Genomic DNA, 16,349 nt, shown 5'->3' with positions numbered 1-16,349 from the left:
GAAATTTGTGGGTATACTGTATCTCCTACTGTATCACTGTACATTCCACTTTCAGAACCAAATATAAATGTTAACAGAGTAACACCTAATATTTACCCAAGGAATCTGGATTTCATTATGCCACAACTTATTTTTCTAACTTTAAATGAGATTTTCTGCTTACCTCTGCTGCTTCTTGCTGTTGTTTTACTACTGAAGGATCAATTCCAGGATCTTCTAGGTCCCGGATGAAATCTTGAGTATCTTTAATGGTAACTACCAATGACATGTGATCACACCAGAACTTTTCTGCTAGCTCCATCACATCCAGTAGTTTGGCTTCCCTTTCTTCCACCAGTGTGTGTATGTTCTCCCAAATGAAAACCATTTGGTCAAGTTTATCCTGAACAGCTATGAAACAAAACAATATCCACAAGGCGATTGGTTAGCCCCATGGAACCAACAAAGCAGAATGTTACAGTTCACACAGAAAGTAGTGATCCAATTTGCTAAATATCTAAAACTGGACGAAGTTTTGAATGATCCCAGTCCAGTGGATATCAGTAGGTCCAAGAGTCTATGCCAAATAACACAGTATCTCTGGGTCTCCTATTCTTACCAAACCAAGGTTCTTCCTGACAAAAGTGAGCTCAGAGTAGAACCAAATTTATCAAGTTTCAAGTTCATTAAGGCTGTCCTTAATCCCAAAGGGAGTGAAATAATCACCTAGGTACACTTTTATGCTCTCCAAATCAACAGTAAAATTTTCTGTTCAGTCCCAGGAATGTAACAATGTATGGTATGTATTTTGAGCTTGCTTCTAGAGTACTCTCATTGTGAATTTCCACTACACACATGCTCTGCCTTTCCACCCTCAGCTCATATCTCAAAGATGGCTGGCTGTGGTAGTGGTTCTCATTTTTGTGGCTATGTGATGCAGGATGCATGCTATGTAAGGTAGTAAAGTCAGTAATGAGGAAAAAACCCCAGATATAGCCTTATTAGCAATACGCTTTAACCTACTGATTTAAAAGGCCTGAGAACACATGGTCTTTGAACATATGGTATTTATACATGGTCTATGTATAATGGCATGCTTTGTATTCAACTGATTAATTTTAACAAGGGATTTGCATACACAGCCCTTCAACCCTAAACACATCACATTTGTAATACCTTTTTTAAAATGCAGCATTTTGTTATCCAATTGGACGTTGAGTAAACAGCATAAACATTTAGAATGCTTTAAAAATAAAGTTTGTTTCCCTATTCCAAAAGTATTACCTTTGGCAGATATGTCTTTATCAGTCCCCCCAGATCTAGCGATCATTTCCTCTCCCCTCTGTTTAAGAGTTTCATACAATGGCTGTAGTTTTTCCATGTCTACTGACACATTCTTATTTTCACTGATCTGTTCCTTGATCTTCTCGACCTCTGCAGAGATAGACGGCGGCTGCCTCAGACGCTCCACGATGCGTTCCAGGCTCTCCAGGATCTGATCTATCTTGTCATGGAACTAGGGGCAAAACAAAGAGATCTTTTATGGAAAAAAGATCTGTAATACCAAGTGTGAAATTTAAATGAAGAAACATTTTTTACCATTTAGTGTCAGAATTAAGAATAAATCTTAGCCTCTTTATCAACAGACCCATTCAAAAATTACATCCACCTGGTACGTGAAGACATGCCTAAAATCATGACGTATATGCACCTCTGTGTCACATGACCTATGTACAATAGACTTAGTTTCTTGTGAATAGTTGAGTGTATACATTAGGAAATGGTATATGTTAATATGCAATTGGACCAGAATGACATGGCAGCAGCATGTCTTTACCTGTTGCTTCATCCTGTTATCATAATTCAAATTAATTTAAAAAATCAAGTTCAATAAGCTGAGTATTTGTCTATTACAATGGATTGTTTCCTTCATTTTTAATGAACTATTTTGGCATCCTGAAAAGTTACATTATTTAATGTGAAATTCATGGAAAGTTTTGATTAGATTCCAGGGAATTCTTAAGTTATGCATTTCCTGAACTGAAAATGTTAAAAAAAATTTTAACAAAACACCTCCCCAATGTTTTAACTTCTGATATAACAGAAGTTACAAGTTTCAGAAGTTTTATTTACTTCATGGTTAAATACATAATCAGACACATGAGAGAATTTAAAATTTTTATTTGCAACCATAGACAATCAAAGCTATAAAAACTTGTTCATTCGTATCTATGAATGAACTTTGTTCTATACTATCTCAAAGTTAAGGAATAATCACACAGGACTGTGACATTGGCCTACTCTAACGTGCCATATCTAATAATAAAACCCAAATCTTGAAAACGGAAAATCTTTGGATATTTCAAAATTCAACTTCTTGAAAAAAGATATTTTCAGAAAAGAAAAAACCATCAATATCCAACTTTATATTCTTTCTCTTTTCATTTAGCCTATCATTCTTTCTTCTCATTGCCTTCTCGAGAGTATTTTATTAATAATTATAACACTTTCCTTTATCTCTCCCAATGGCAAATACTGCATTCTACTCAGGATGGACACTCAATTAAATATTTGGACAATGACGACAACTGCATGTTTCTTAAGTCATTGAAAATTATTTTTATTATATCTATAAGCAGGCAGAGAAAAATAAGGAGATAAAGGCTGGATGCAAGCACACATCACCTCTGAGGGACACAGACATCAATACTCAGAGTTAATGTGGTGAAATGATTTTAGTTAAAATTTAATCAGGAGATCCAGGAAAATGTCTTTCTGTGCTCTGTTGTCTGCAAGAACCCAATTCTATTTCTAGTGTAAACAATTACCTGAGTTGATTGAGAAATGGCTTCATCCAGTGCCACAGCTCGCTTTTTGACATCTTCTTTAATTTGACTGTAAAGGGTGTCGGCTGCCACATACTTCTCTTGGATAGAAAAGCCTTCCCCAGGGCTCAATTCCAGTAACTGTGGCCCAGTTTTGTTCATCTTATCTATATGAGGCTTGTGTTCAGCTATTAACTCTCGCAGTTGCTATAACAAACCAAACAGCTTTTGAGTATCTCAGGGTCACACCTCCATATTACAGCTGTCTACACCTGCAATGCATCCAGCTGGCAAGAAACGCCAAACAAACCCCTCCCCATCACAAGGCATTTAACACATGATGGCTCATACAGCTCTTTGCCAGGAAGAGAGGGCCCTGACACAAAGATTAAACAACAGTCTGGTCACACCAAAGCCCCTTTAGGGTACAAAGTTGCTGGTTCAGTGAAATAATGAATCCCAGTTTATTATGCATCTCATACCAAGAACAGCACATTTTGACAAAAGCATTAGCCAAGGGTCGTATTATATAAAAGTATTCTGAACTCACTATGTCCCCAACCTACAGACACCAAGTCATATCTCATGGTGTTCCTTCTGCACACTCATGATATACACAAAAATAGTAGAAAGAAAAAGAGAGAGAGAGACAAGATGGGGGGAAGGAGGGAGAAGAGAGGGAAGAAAAAAGAATAGAAAGAAGCTCAATAGAAGTTAGATGCAATGCTGAGACAAAAACCTCAAGATAAGGAATGCTAGGGTAATGTAAGCCCACAAGCCATTGCATTTATATATATGGACTGATAGAAAATGAATGAACATGTATTACACTTTATATTTATGTATGAATCTATTCTACATATATATGATATATAGATATACATATAAATGAATATTCATTATTTTAAAATATAAAAGGCTGCAAGGGCAATCTATCAATACACAGCTATATACTGTGCATTGTTTGTAAGGCCTATTTAAGGAAAAATGCATGCCATAGGAATGTGTTGCACAATTTTGTTAGCTAATCAAGAAATACAATGATATTTATACTAGGGGGTGGGTGTAGAATTCAAGTGGAGCCCCATTCCCTTTAATAGAGAAGATGTGTTGGAAGCCTGAACACAGAATATCTACATTTCTTGGATCCCATGGATTTCAATGAGCAGTTTTTCATGGGTCAAAGCCAAAGCCACCCCTGCCTGCAGGTTTTTCTGAGGCTGGCCTCTGTGCAACATTGAGGGGGTCTTTCATTGTACTACATTATTGATTAGGTTCTCTCATCATCAGCTCTTTGTCCTCACCAGAACATGTATCTCCAAACTCCAGCCCCTCACAAAAGCTTCTCTGGGGAAACTTACTTTCAGGAAAGATAGTCTAGAGATAAGCTACCAATCTCTTCCTGCAAACTCTAATTTCCATCAGTCACCAGGAAAAATTACCAGGATGGCCACATACCTAGATTTTTATTGAAAGTGTCTAATAAAATCAATTTTGACCATTATTTTGAGAACTTATTGAGGAATTACATCATTAACTATCACCAATGTAATAAAATATTTTGAAGGTTTTCAGAAGACTGCCTCAAAATAGTTTTGGAAATGGCTAAATAAAGATGAATGTGATTTTAAAAGAAGGAAGAGTCTAATGTAGCATGCTGCACATAAGAATGTGGGAGGGCATATTTGCAATCTAGCTCCTGGGTGTCCCAGGCCAAGGTTTTATTTTTTATTTTGCATAATTAGATATCTTCATGCTACTTTACTGAATGGAAGTGGTAATGGTATATCAGCTATAGATAATCTCATGGAAAAGGAAAACTGAAGATGTTACATACGTTCTCCTGTCAATGTTCTTTCATGAACGCTTGGAAAACAAGCTTTCACTCAAGAGTTATCAAGAGACTCAAATATTTCTTGAGTTCCTTTGAGTTTAGGCAGATCTCACCTGTATAGCACCACTATAAGGCAACTTGGCTTGGCAAGTAGTGACAGGAGCCGTGTTTTTTTGTTTTGTTTTTTTTTTTTTAAGACAGTTTCACTCTTGTTGTCCACGCTGGAGTGCCGTGGCGCGATTTTGGCTCACCATAACCTCCGCCTCCAGGGTTCAAGCAATTCTCCTGCCTCAGCATCCCAAGTAGCTGGGATTATAGGCATATGCCACCATACCCGGCTAATTTTGTATTTTTAGTAGAGATGGGGTTTCTCCATGTTGGTCAGGCTGGTCTCGAATTCCTGACCTCAGGTGATCCGCCTGCCTCGGCCTCCCAAAGTGCTGGGATTACAGGCATGAGCCACCACATCCGGCTAATTTTGTATTTTTAGTAGAGACTGGGTTTCTCCATGTTGGTCAGGCTGGTCTCGAACTCCCGACCTCAAGTGATCCACCCGCCTCGGCCTCCCAAAGTGCAGGGACTATAGGCGTGAGCCACTGCGCCTGGCTGAGGAGCCCTTTTTAAAAGGTTTTTTTTTTTTTGAGACGGAGTCTCACTCTGTCGCCCAGGCTGAAGTGCAGTGGTGCGATCTTGGCTCACTGCAAGCTCTGCCTCCCGGGTTCACGCCATTCTCCCGTCTCAGCCTCCTGAGTATCTGGGACTACAGGCGCCTGCCACCACGCCCGGCTAATTTTTTGTGTTTTTAATAGAGACAGGGTTTCACCGTGTTAGCCAGGACGGTCTCGATCTCCTGACCTCGTGATCTGCCTGTCTTGGCCTCCCAAAGTGCTGGGATTACAGGCCGGCCTTTTAAACCATTCTTAAACTGTTCCATGACAGGCAAGAGAACACCTACTGGCCATCTACTCAGGTATGTGCGTGCATCAGAAAAGGGCCCAAAAGGAGATGCCTTTTGCCTTATATGTGACAAAATGATTCTTGGCAACATGCTGTCATAGGAGTCCAGTCATGCTGGAGCTATGCGGTGTGACTTTCAGATATCTATCATGTGGCAACATGGCCCTTGGAGCCATTTTTCATTCCTGGCTAGAATGAACTAGATTTCCCCCCAAAATACACGGAGAAGATGCTGTAGAGCTGGAGAAGAAATGCCATCCTAGGAGACTACAAATATTCTGAAACACCAAAGCTTTTAGTTTAAACAATTTGAAAATGTGGCTACAAAGCTTTCTACCTCCTTTTATATAGACAATCACAAATTTGTTCTGAGAGCTTAAAGATTATGCAAAAGGCAAAAAACTCAATTTTAAAATTTCAGCTCAATAATGAGCCTTTCCATACTATTTGATGCTATGCTAAAACGTGGCTATTCAAATCACCTCAGCATAAAATCCATGAAACATTTTTTATTTAAAATAATTCAGTGAGTAGACATCAGATTTCTGCCACAAATAAACCTTTATACAAAAATTGAATTCTACATACTTATCTTTCTCCTGCTGAATCATTTAGACAAAACTCCATAAGATTCCCATTCTATATTAAAGAAAGTTAAAGTGTGGTCTCTAAAACTCTCTTTTAAATAAATACTCCAGTATAGTCTTCAATGACAATTCATTAAAAAGGTAAACAAACAAGATTAATAAGTATGTCACATATTCCAAACAATGATGTAATAAACCCTGAACTGAACTTTTCTCTCCTTTCTCTCTCTCCCTTTCTCTCTCCCTCCTTCTCTCTTGGGCACAAGTGTACACACACACACACTCGTGCATATACACACATACATGCACACCATGGTTAGTCTCAGAGTACATTCCATACAGATCTGGAAGAGCAACTAGGTTCATAAGTCCATAAATAGCAAGAAATCTAGCTTTCTTTCTGACAGTCTTGAATGCGCTCTCACATAAACCCTTAAAAAATTTTAAGCCATGTTAACAATTAAGTGACTGCTGAAAAGAGGGCTTCATGTGCCATTTCATACATGTTAAAAATGTGACGTAACTGTCGTTGTAAATGTGCTCCTCCTACTTTATCCATTTACAGTTACAGGAACAAGAACTTCAAAGGAGTTCCATGTACATAAGGTGAACAAAATAATCTGTCTTTACACTTCAGCATTTTTTCTTTTCATAGCTTTCATAATATTGCTATTTTGACACATTCATTATATTATACATTTTCTCCAAGCTCAATGGCTTTGTCTGTATAATCGTTCTCCCATATATTTCCACTCTGCATTTACATTCTAAATGTATAAATTTAAAACAATTCAATGTGTATAAATTGAAAGCACTTCAAAAGCTTATTTCTATAACATTTTTAAATGGGAATTTTTTTCTACCTAGATGATTTATACTGCATATTTTATACAAGTTGTGATGTAATTAATGACATATACAATAAGTCTATCCACATGAGTCTTCTCACTATAACCCTGTATAAGAAGCAATTATGAGGTAAGCAAATTACGCAGACCAGAACACAATATTCTAAAATGCCTTAATCATGTAAATGTTTAATAGCACTAAAAACCACCATAAAAATCATGATTCTCTTTTAATGGGGAATACAATATTCTCTTTCACACCAGGCTTACCCGATGTTCTTCCTGCTGCTGCCTTAGAGTTTCATATTCAAGGGCTGGGGCAGGAAGCTGAGAGATGATTGACTGTGTTTCTGTCAGCCATGGCCAAAGTTCTTCATATGTTTCCCAGAATTGGTTAACCAGGGACTGTGCCCGTTCCAGCTGCAGATACCTTTCTGAATTAATCTGGCAGATGGTATCATAGTTCTTCAGTACTTTGTCCAGTTTTTTCTAGAAAATAAAAGGATGAAATGTTTAACTGGTCAGGCCAACAAGGACACACACTCCAGAGTGCTCTGTCCAGCACACTACACCTGGACAGAGTGGGCATTCGACAAATGTATGTTAAATGAATACATCAGTAAAAGCTATTCAGATTTTAATGGTTTATATGTACAAAAGTTCACTTTATATTAAAGTGCCTCAAGTTTTTATGAATAAGACACTGAGATTTCCAAAAACAACAGGCAAAATTCTCCAGTCATTCTTACAATGGCTTCAAGATTAGAAAACAAGTCTCATATGATTCTGGCAACATTTATTTTGCAGAAAAAAAACAAAGACTACCTTTTGCAAATGAAATTGTAAAATTTTAGTTAACAAAGTTAATTTTGACATATACACATATATATGTGTGTGTACATATATATATACACGTGTGTGTGTGTGTGTGTGTGTGTATATATATATATATATATGGAGAGAGAAAGAGAAAGAGAAATGGAAAAAGAGGAATCAAGACAGAACATTGTGCCATAGTGCTATACACTGATTTAACGGGGTAGTCACAGTGATCTAGATTATGGTATAAATTATAGCAAAAACTAATAGCAGAAGATAAAGCACAATCATAACCCAAAAAACCACTCAATAACAAAGAAATTATTTCATGACAATCTGTATTTTTCACATTAGAGTCTTTACAAAAATAATAAAGATTCAATTATAAACAAGCAAATTGCTATTGTAGAGTATAAATAAATATAAGAGTGCATATCATTACATTGTGCATTCTATTATTTTGTGTATGGTCTACCTTAAAAGCAATGCATACTCTTTAAAATGTGATTTTAGGCATAGAGATTCCTATATTTTTTTGCCATGGGATATCTTTCCTACCAGAAGCATGAATATACATCAATTTCTTTAGGCTGCTTAGATGTTTGAATATGAATTGAACATTTTTATTTGTAGCTGGTTTTCTGCCAATTTAAAGGATAATTAAAACTACACAAACTGAATGCTTCCTTAATTACTCAGCTCATATTTTCCCTAATAGTTTACTGTAACTTTATATAAAATGGACTTCAGCATTAGAGAGAGCCACATATTTTGGTTTTTATTAAGAGGTCCAAATGTCTCTGAAGCATATAAACAATAGTTGATACATATAAAAACAATAATTTATACTGATGATAATGGCAATAATACAGCTAACATTAACTGAATGCTTAATGCGTGCCAGTTAACCAAGGTCTCAAACCTTAATAGCTTTTGTGCCTATTCAAAAAGATTGTCCTCATAGTGATTCTCTTAAGAAATATTCCTTTTACTGTTATTCTATAAACTTGAAAAATGCCTTATTTAAACTAATTATTTTGCTGCTTAAATGGCAGCTGTGGATAACGGAAAAGTGTTTTTCTAGGACTGAAAGCTCAACACCTGCTGTTTTTTCAAGAGTCCCACTACCAGTCCACAGACAAGATTATACCTTCATTGATTGCTTTTCCTCTTCACTGCATGCGGTCATGATTTTATGCCCAGATTTAACAAGTTCATCAATAATATCCTTGTGTCTCAAAATCTCCATGGTGAATGTCTGTGATTTACCAAAATAAAGACAAAAAATAAAACAAGAAATTGTATGACTAAAATGAAAACAATTAGGCGAGTAGTTAAAAATACCACGTTACACTAGAGGGGTCTTAAAAAGTAAATCATACAAGCACATTTTATAGACTTGGAGCACACCAGCAAATAATTTATATGGCAATTGGAAATGTATTTCTTCACCTTTTGAACTTGAAGCTGAGCAGAAGTCTGTTCTTGCTCAAGCCTGATGTCACCCAGAGACATCAATTTTTTCTCTGTCTCAGTAATCCAGGATAACTCAGCATCAGCTGCTTGGTCAAACTAAACAAAAGATAAATAATTAGGTCAGCACGTTCCTGTTCCTGGTGCCAGAAAATACCTATCTACCGTTCTTTGAAATATCCTTATTACACAAGTGGAAAATCTGAGCTCGTCTCCTCATGGCATCCTAAAGTAATTCATGATAATGACTAAATTTTAAAGAAAAGAGAACTTTCCACAGAGTAATTAAACACAAGCTTTTAAAACATGTTGGATTTATAGTACTGTATTAATGATTTTAGGACAGCTAGCACTGTTGCCTTCTTTTCAGGCAGTCTTAATAATTTGCACCTTAGGAGTACTGTCCAAATGTAACAGCTATGAAAGCCAACAGCCAGGTACCATCTTTTCATCATTTCACCCATCACTTCAACTCCTATGACATGCACCTAACATTCTGCTATCAAAGTACATGGTTCCTAGCAAAAAGAATAGAATATTCCCATTTATTTATTATACTATTATGTTTATAAATATGTGTAAATATACATCTCTATATACGCAGAGTATACCCCTAAATTATTCATGTATAATTTTTAAGCATCTCATTTAATAATGGCAGAAAACATTTTTAAGAGCATTCTTAAATATTTTAAGAAATATTATTTTCCTGATCATAACAGTAATCTATAACAGTAATTTATAAGTACAGTACAAATTCATAAAGCAGAGAAAAACATATAGAAGAAAATTAAAACCTAGAATTAACACTGCTGGTACTGTAGTGAATTTTCTTTCACAAATCAAGAGAGAAAGATTTGTAAAAATGTCTGGGATGACACTGTATAAACAACTTTATATCCTGCTTTTTCATTTGTTATGAACATTTCCCAGGTCATACTCCTTTAAATATGATTTTCAAATAATACCATTATATTCTAGCATACCTGGATTTTCATTTAAGTTTTCTGCATTTTCATTATTATACAAACAACCCTATAATGAAGATACTTGTACATAAATTTCTGTTGGCATTTCTAATTAGTTCCTTAGTGTAGATTCCTAAAAGTGACTGTCAAGTCTAAGAGCATGAACATCTTCAATGTCTTCCATCGGATAAACCCTAGTGCCTTCCAGGGCCAAGCAGTTACCATAAATGGATAAAATGGGCCTGTGACACCACAGTACCGAAAACAAATGATCACTAAAATGACCTCAGTTGGAAGAATTAATGACGAATGAACATTTTGGCTATTCAAGTCCAGTACTGCCAGATCTTCTAACTTTTCAAAGGAATCTGGAAATCCAGATAGGGTGGGAAAACAGGTAGTTGGGGAGAAAGATGGGTGGAGATAAGAAACTAGATTTTTTAAAATTCACACTTTTAAAACTCTCTGCAACACTATGCCAACTCATGGGAAGATGGAGTACATTAGCTTTTCTCTGTTCCTCATGATAAGTAAACCTAAAAATCCTAGGCATTATATATAAAACAAATATAAGAAGATTCCGCAAAGTCGAGAGAAGAGGACAGAACTACCATGGAGCTTGGGCTGCCAGGAAGGACACAGTGGTGAGTTCTCTGGGATTTTCTTTTTGCCTCACGTATGTAAGACTAAATACTAGAGAAACTGGCAACCACACAACACTAATGGGTACAAAGTCCCAAAACAAGCCTGCTCTCTCTAGCCAAAGGACCAGGAAAGGAGTAGTGCAGCAAAACAGACAACTTTTAAACAATAACCACTCTATTCCAACCAAACACTACAGAAAAAATGGTTGCTCCATTCACACTCATGCCAAGAAAGGACAAATGGGGGCCTACACTTCCACCCTTGTAATGCCGTGACAAGGTCCTCAACACTCCAGCTGGGAGATGTTAGAGAATGCCAAGTAGGGAGCCAGAAGTTTCATCCCTTCTGCCCAAAAACAAGGCCCAGACCATCGTATCAGTTGAGACCATGTGGGGAGGCTGGGCTTCCACCCCCACTAAGCAGTAATGAACTGCCCCTCCCTCCTCTCCTCTGGAGTGATGTCAGAGAAGGCCTAGTGGAGAGTCAGGATCTCACCACCACTCAGTGTGTCACCATCACGGCCACCCGCACTGTGGTACCAGTAGAGACCACATAGGGAGCTAGAACTCCCACTCCCACCCAGCAGAAATGACGAGCCATCTCCTAGGTGTCAACAGAGGTTGAATTGGGAACCTAGACTTCTACTTTCACCTAGTAGAACCTCCAGCTTCTTCTCCCAGAGTGGTAACAGAGGAAGGCAGCTAAAACAGAAAGCTTAAGCTCTAACACTCATAATATCATATAAGAGCCAGGAAAATCTCAAACTGAATTAAAGAAGATAATCAAACAGATGCCAATACCCAGATGACAGACATGTTAGAATTATCTGACAATGATTTTAAAGCAGCCATGATAAAAATGCTTCAATGAGTACTTATGAATGTTCATAGTTGAAACAAATGAAAAACTAGAAGGCTTCATCAACAACATAGAACATCTCAGCAAAGAAAAGAATATACAGTATAAAGAAGAACCAAATGAAAATGTAGCACTGAAAAACGACTGAAATAAAAATCTCAGTGGATGAGCTCAGTGAAGGGGACAGAAGAAAGAATCAGTGAAGGAAAATAAATTACCACTTAGAAATAGAAATTGAAATTACCCACACTGAATAATAGAAAATAACTTAAATAAAATAATTAGAACTGCAGGAACCTGTGGAACTACAACAAAAGTCCTAATATTCATGTTGTCAGAGTCCCAGAAGGAGAGGAGAAAGAGGTTGTGACTGAAAAAGTACTTGAACATTCCTGAAATGATAACATTATAGAAATGGAGAAAAGCTTTGTGGTTGACAGAAGTCAGGGAGGATAGGATGTGATGGAATGGGTATGGCTCACAGAGCAGCATGAAGGATTCTTGTGGTGAGGGAAATATTCTGTTTCTTGACTATATCAATGTCAATATCCTGCCTGTGATATTTTACTATAAAGATGTTGCCACTGGGGAAAACTGAGTAAAGGATACAATGGGATCTCTCTGTATTGTTTCCTACAGCTGCAGGTGTATTTACAATTAACTTAAAACAGGTTTAATTTTAATAAGACATTGTATGCCTGTATCAAAATAACTTATGTACCTCATAAATATATACATCTACTATGTACTCATAAAATTAAAATTAAAAGAAAATATATTAAATTAAAAAAATTTTTTAAAAGAAAAACAACTCTGTGGGTAACCTCTCACCTATAAGTTCCTATTTGTGTTTTCTCTCTTCGATATATACTGCCCAATTGCCCTTCAGGTAGAATGTGCTAATGTACACTCCCACAAGCAGTGTTTTGCTGTAACTTCATCAACGTGGGGTATAATTTATTTTTTGATATTGAAAATTTAATATTGTCAAGCTTATAGGTAGACTTTCTGTAATTATAAGGAAATCAAGAAAGCATTTAAAATAATCTATCTTAATCTGGTTCAACAGTTTCTGTGATGTTATTTAATTTCAGATGGAGTTATTCATTAGCAATTATTGATCAATATGAAAACAAAAGAAAAACATTTCATCAACTAATTCAGCAGCTTCAGATGTGGAGAAAGAATCCCCACGAAAAACAAGTGAAAGAGTCTTCTATGTGGATTCTTACTTTTCAAGGCATATACAATAGAGCTATAGGTAAAAACTGATTATATGATTCACTTAAAGAATATAAAAGAGAGAAAAACAGTCCAGGCCTTTCTATCTGAAGGCAAATACAGCAAGATATCTGAATAAAATTTAACAGTTATGAATTTTTTTCTTGTACTGGTTCCTGAAAAAAACATAAAGTGACACCCCACCTGTTTGTGTTCAGCCGGACAGTATTTAAATGAGTGCCCTCATAAAGAAAGTCACGCTGTGAAATATTAATATTAGTTTAACACTATATTTAAACTATATTTAACACTATATCTAAACACTCCCGTATTTAAAAAAAAGATACAAAAAACTTTCCAGCAATAAACAGTACAGTGATACCATCTAAGGTGCCAAAAGAGGAAAGCTGAAATCCAAACAATGTTTCTTTGATCAAGTAAAACATTTGCTCTGCTAAGAAAAAAAAAAAAAAGACTGCAAGCAGATATTTCCCATCTGTCATTTGAGAAAATTTTTAAATTAAATTATCAAATATTGTTAAGTAACAAAGGGAGTAGCTACAGGATCTACATTAAGTAATTTATAGTACGGCAAGGCATTTTAGGCCTATGACTCACTCAAATGACTAGTTAACGTGCATTTCTAACAGACCATAAAAATGGCTCATTTTACATGTAAGCAACATGGAGAGAAATATACTAGACCAAATTTTAGTAAATTTGTTTACTACTCATATGAGTAGCAAAATTTGACTTAATATAAAATGTTGATAATCTTGGCATCCATAACTACATTTGGGGAAATACTTTAATAGCATCAGAGTCGTCGAACCACCAACTCTAGCTACTGTAACTTCTATTTATAGTTGAATTAGCATTTCAGGAATTTTCTAAAAGTTACTGCAAGACATTTTAAGTAGCTATGTCTAAATATGCCTGAAAAACACTCTCTAAAACAGTAACAGCCAACATCCTACTGAGCACATTGTTCGAAGTGCTTAACATGCAATACCTCCTTTAATCCTGACAGCTGTTATCATGTGAGTACTACCATTAACTAACTCCATTTCCAGCTTAGAAACATGAGGTAAAGGGAAGTTAACTAATTTACCAAAGGTTACTCAGGTAGTAAATGCTGAGTCTGAGATTCTAACGAAGGTGGTCTGACTTCTGGACTGCCAAATATCACAACGGTCAATATATAATAGGTTTTAATAGAGGTTTAAGGCAAAGTGATAAGCAAACCTTAACCTCAAGGACATCCTTTTTACTCCCTTCCCCTGACTGGGGATCTTATCACTTTCTTTTGATTAGCATTTCCTCCCACATTGCTTCTCATTATTTATAACACAGCCCATATTTTCCCATCCACAACACCTGGAGGGTCTAAACAAATCTCATTTCCGTAGGAGATGTTTCCTTCTGGTCCTTTAAAAGAAATAAACAGGTGGTATTTTTCTCCAGGCTGGTTCCTAATGACCCAATGAGTTGTTTGCATTAACTGCACCCAAACCACCAATCCAAGAGCCTTTCTAACAGGGTTATTACGGGGCCCACTTACATAAGCCAAGCAATTAGAACTGCTGAAGAATGCTTGGGATTCCCAAACTCGGTGAGATATACATATTTTAGCAACTACTGACAACTGTATATTATAAGCAGCAAAGGATGATGAATTGCTCTAAGGCTTAAAGAATCAAGGTAGTCCGAATTCAGAACCCAAGTCTGCACATTTTTCAAGCAAAAGTGCCTTTCCCCATTTCCACAAAGCTTGTAGAAAGAAAGCAACAAAGATATGCTACTCTGTGTAGGTTTAAAATGCAGAAATACGTAGTTTATAACTCAGATAATGGTATGTATTGTAAAAGGGAGGCAGTTTAGCTCAACATCATTATTTACTAAGCTGCCTTGTCCCATTCAGATTCTTCTTAAAGGTAATGAATAGACCCAATTGCTTTAAAAAATAATACCCTTTTCAGAATATCAATGCCTGCAAATCTAGAGTGAGACTTGGGAGCCTGGTGGGTGGTATCAGCAAATGTACAAGTTCTTACTCATTCACCCATTACTGAGACTTTTCAATTATTTCTCAGATAATAACAAATAGGACCTTCACACCTATATTATGAAGGTTCAATAGCATATCTTTTCAGAGCTACGTTCCTCTTAGCTCTGAACATCTGTGTGTCTATGTAGCCTAACTGGAGGTATTTTCATTGGACAGACTTGCAGGTATTTCAAAGAAATGAAGATAAAAATACACACATGAACAACCAGAAGATATTAATGGCACTAAGATGTGTAATCTATTGGTAGTAAGATTTTTACTATATACATTGTCTTTCTCTTGCAAAAGGATTTTACTACATAAATTCTTCTCTCTCAAGAGGAAGACTGGAAGGATACAGACCAAATTGCTTACATATGCTTTCTTTCATGAATTTTTCTGTATTGTTTGAGAAAATCTTGAAATTTTAAATAAGGACTGATTTTATCAGAAAAAAAAAACAAAACAAAATCATTATTTTCCTAAAGGATATATATTTTGGATTCCGGAAGACTTATGCTGACTTACTTTCCCCCACACCTTTGGAAAACATATGCAAAACCTTGAAGAACCTGGCCACAGTTAATGACCTTGACACATATCAGAGATTACTAACCAATGAAAACTCAATCTGTGACCGTGCCCTTATTACTGTCTCACTTTACTGAACCAGCCAACCATAGTCAACTTCTCAAGAAAATCTTACTCCCAAGAGTACAGAATAATTTTCTTGCTATTTAGGGAAGATGCCAGTTCTGAAACGTTCAAATACATTTCAGTGAAAAAAATATATTTTTCAATAGTTGAATAAACTCCACAAATAAACACCCTCATTTTCCTGTAATAATGAGGCACACAAACTCCTCTGTTTAAAAGAGTCACAAAATACATTCCTTAAGCATGAATGCCCTCCTTCATAAAAATTTCTTAGGCAGGGCTTTTGCTATCACTGTATTTCATCAGTTGTTGTGATCCTACAGCACAGCACTAAAATGAGGAGTGGAACATTATGCTTTAGAACTAACTATAAATTCCATTTCTATGGCAACATTAGAAAATTAATTTTGGATGCTCCCACAGAATCTGCTTGATTTATGCTTCTTGCTTTTGGCTCACACTAGTGAAAGCTTAGTCGTACACCATCACAAACTCTGCTCTAAAGTACACTGCAATATCATACTACCCCCACACATAAACTTTGTAGTAAATCTGATGACTTAATGTAAATATTCTCAGAAATTTCAACTAAAGTTAATCAACACATGTATTATAAATTTCTATTTCCAGG

General features: G+C 36.1%; 1 protein-coding gene across 1 annotated transcript in view; it reads right to left on the bottom strand.

The window, feature by feature from the left end:
* Positions 1–16,349, bottom strand: part of DST (dystonin) — a 387,485-nt gene that overhangs the window by 52,795 nt on the left and 318,341 nt on the right. The window contains 6 exon segments of the mRNA XM_017893233.1: positions 164–390; positions 1,264–1,495; positions 2,808–3,011; positions 7,301–7,519; positions 9,000–9,107; positions 9,302–9,421. Of these exon segments, the coding sequence (XP_017748722.1) occupies positions 164–390; positions 1,264–1,495; positions 2,808–3,011; positions 7,301–7,519; positions 9,000–9,107; positions 9,302–9,421 (1,110 nt within the window).

Source organism: Rhinopithecus bieti, unplaced genomic scaffold, assembly GCF_001698545.2.
Source record: "Rhinopithecus bieti isolate Rb0 unplaced genomic scaffold, ASM169854v2 scaffold_23303, whole genome shotgun sequence".
Lineage (NCBI taxonomy): Eukaryota > Metazoa > Chordata > Mammalia > Primates > Cercopithecidae > Rhinopithecus > Rhinopithecus bieti.
The sequence above is the reverse complement of the archived record's forward strand: the minus strand, read 5'-3'. Positions and strand labels throughout refer to the sequence as shown.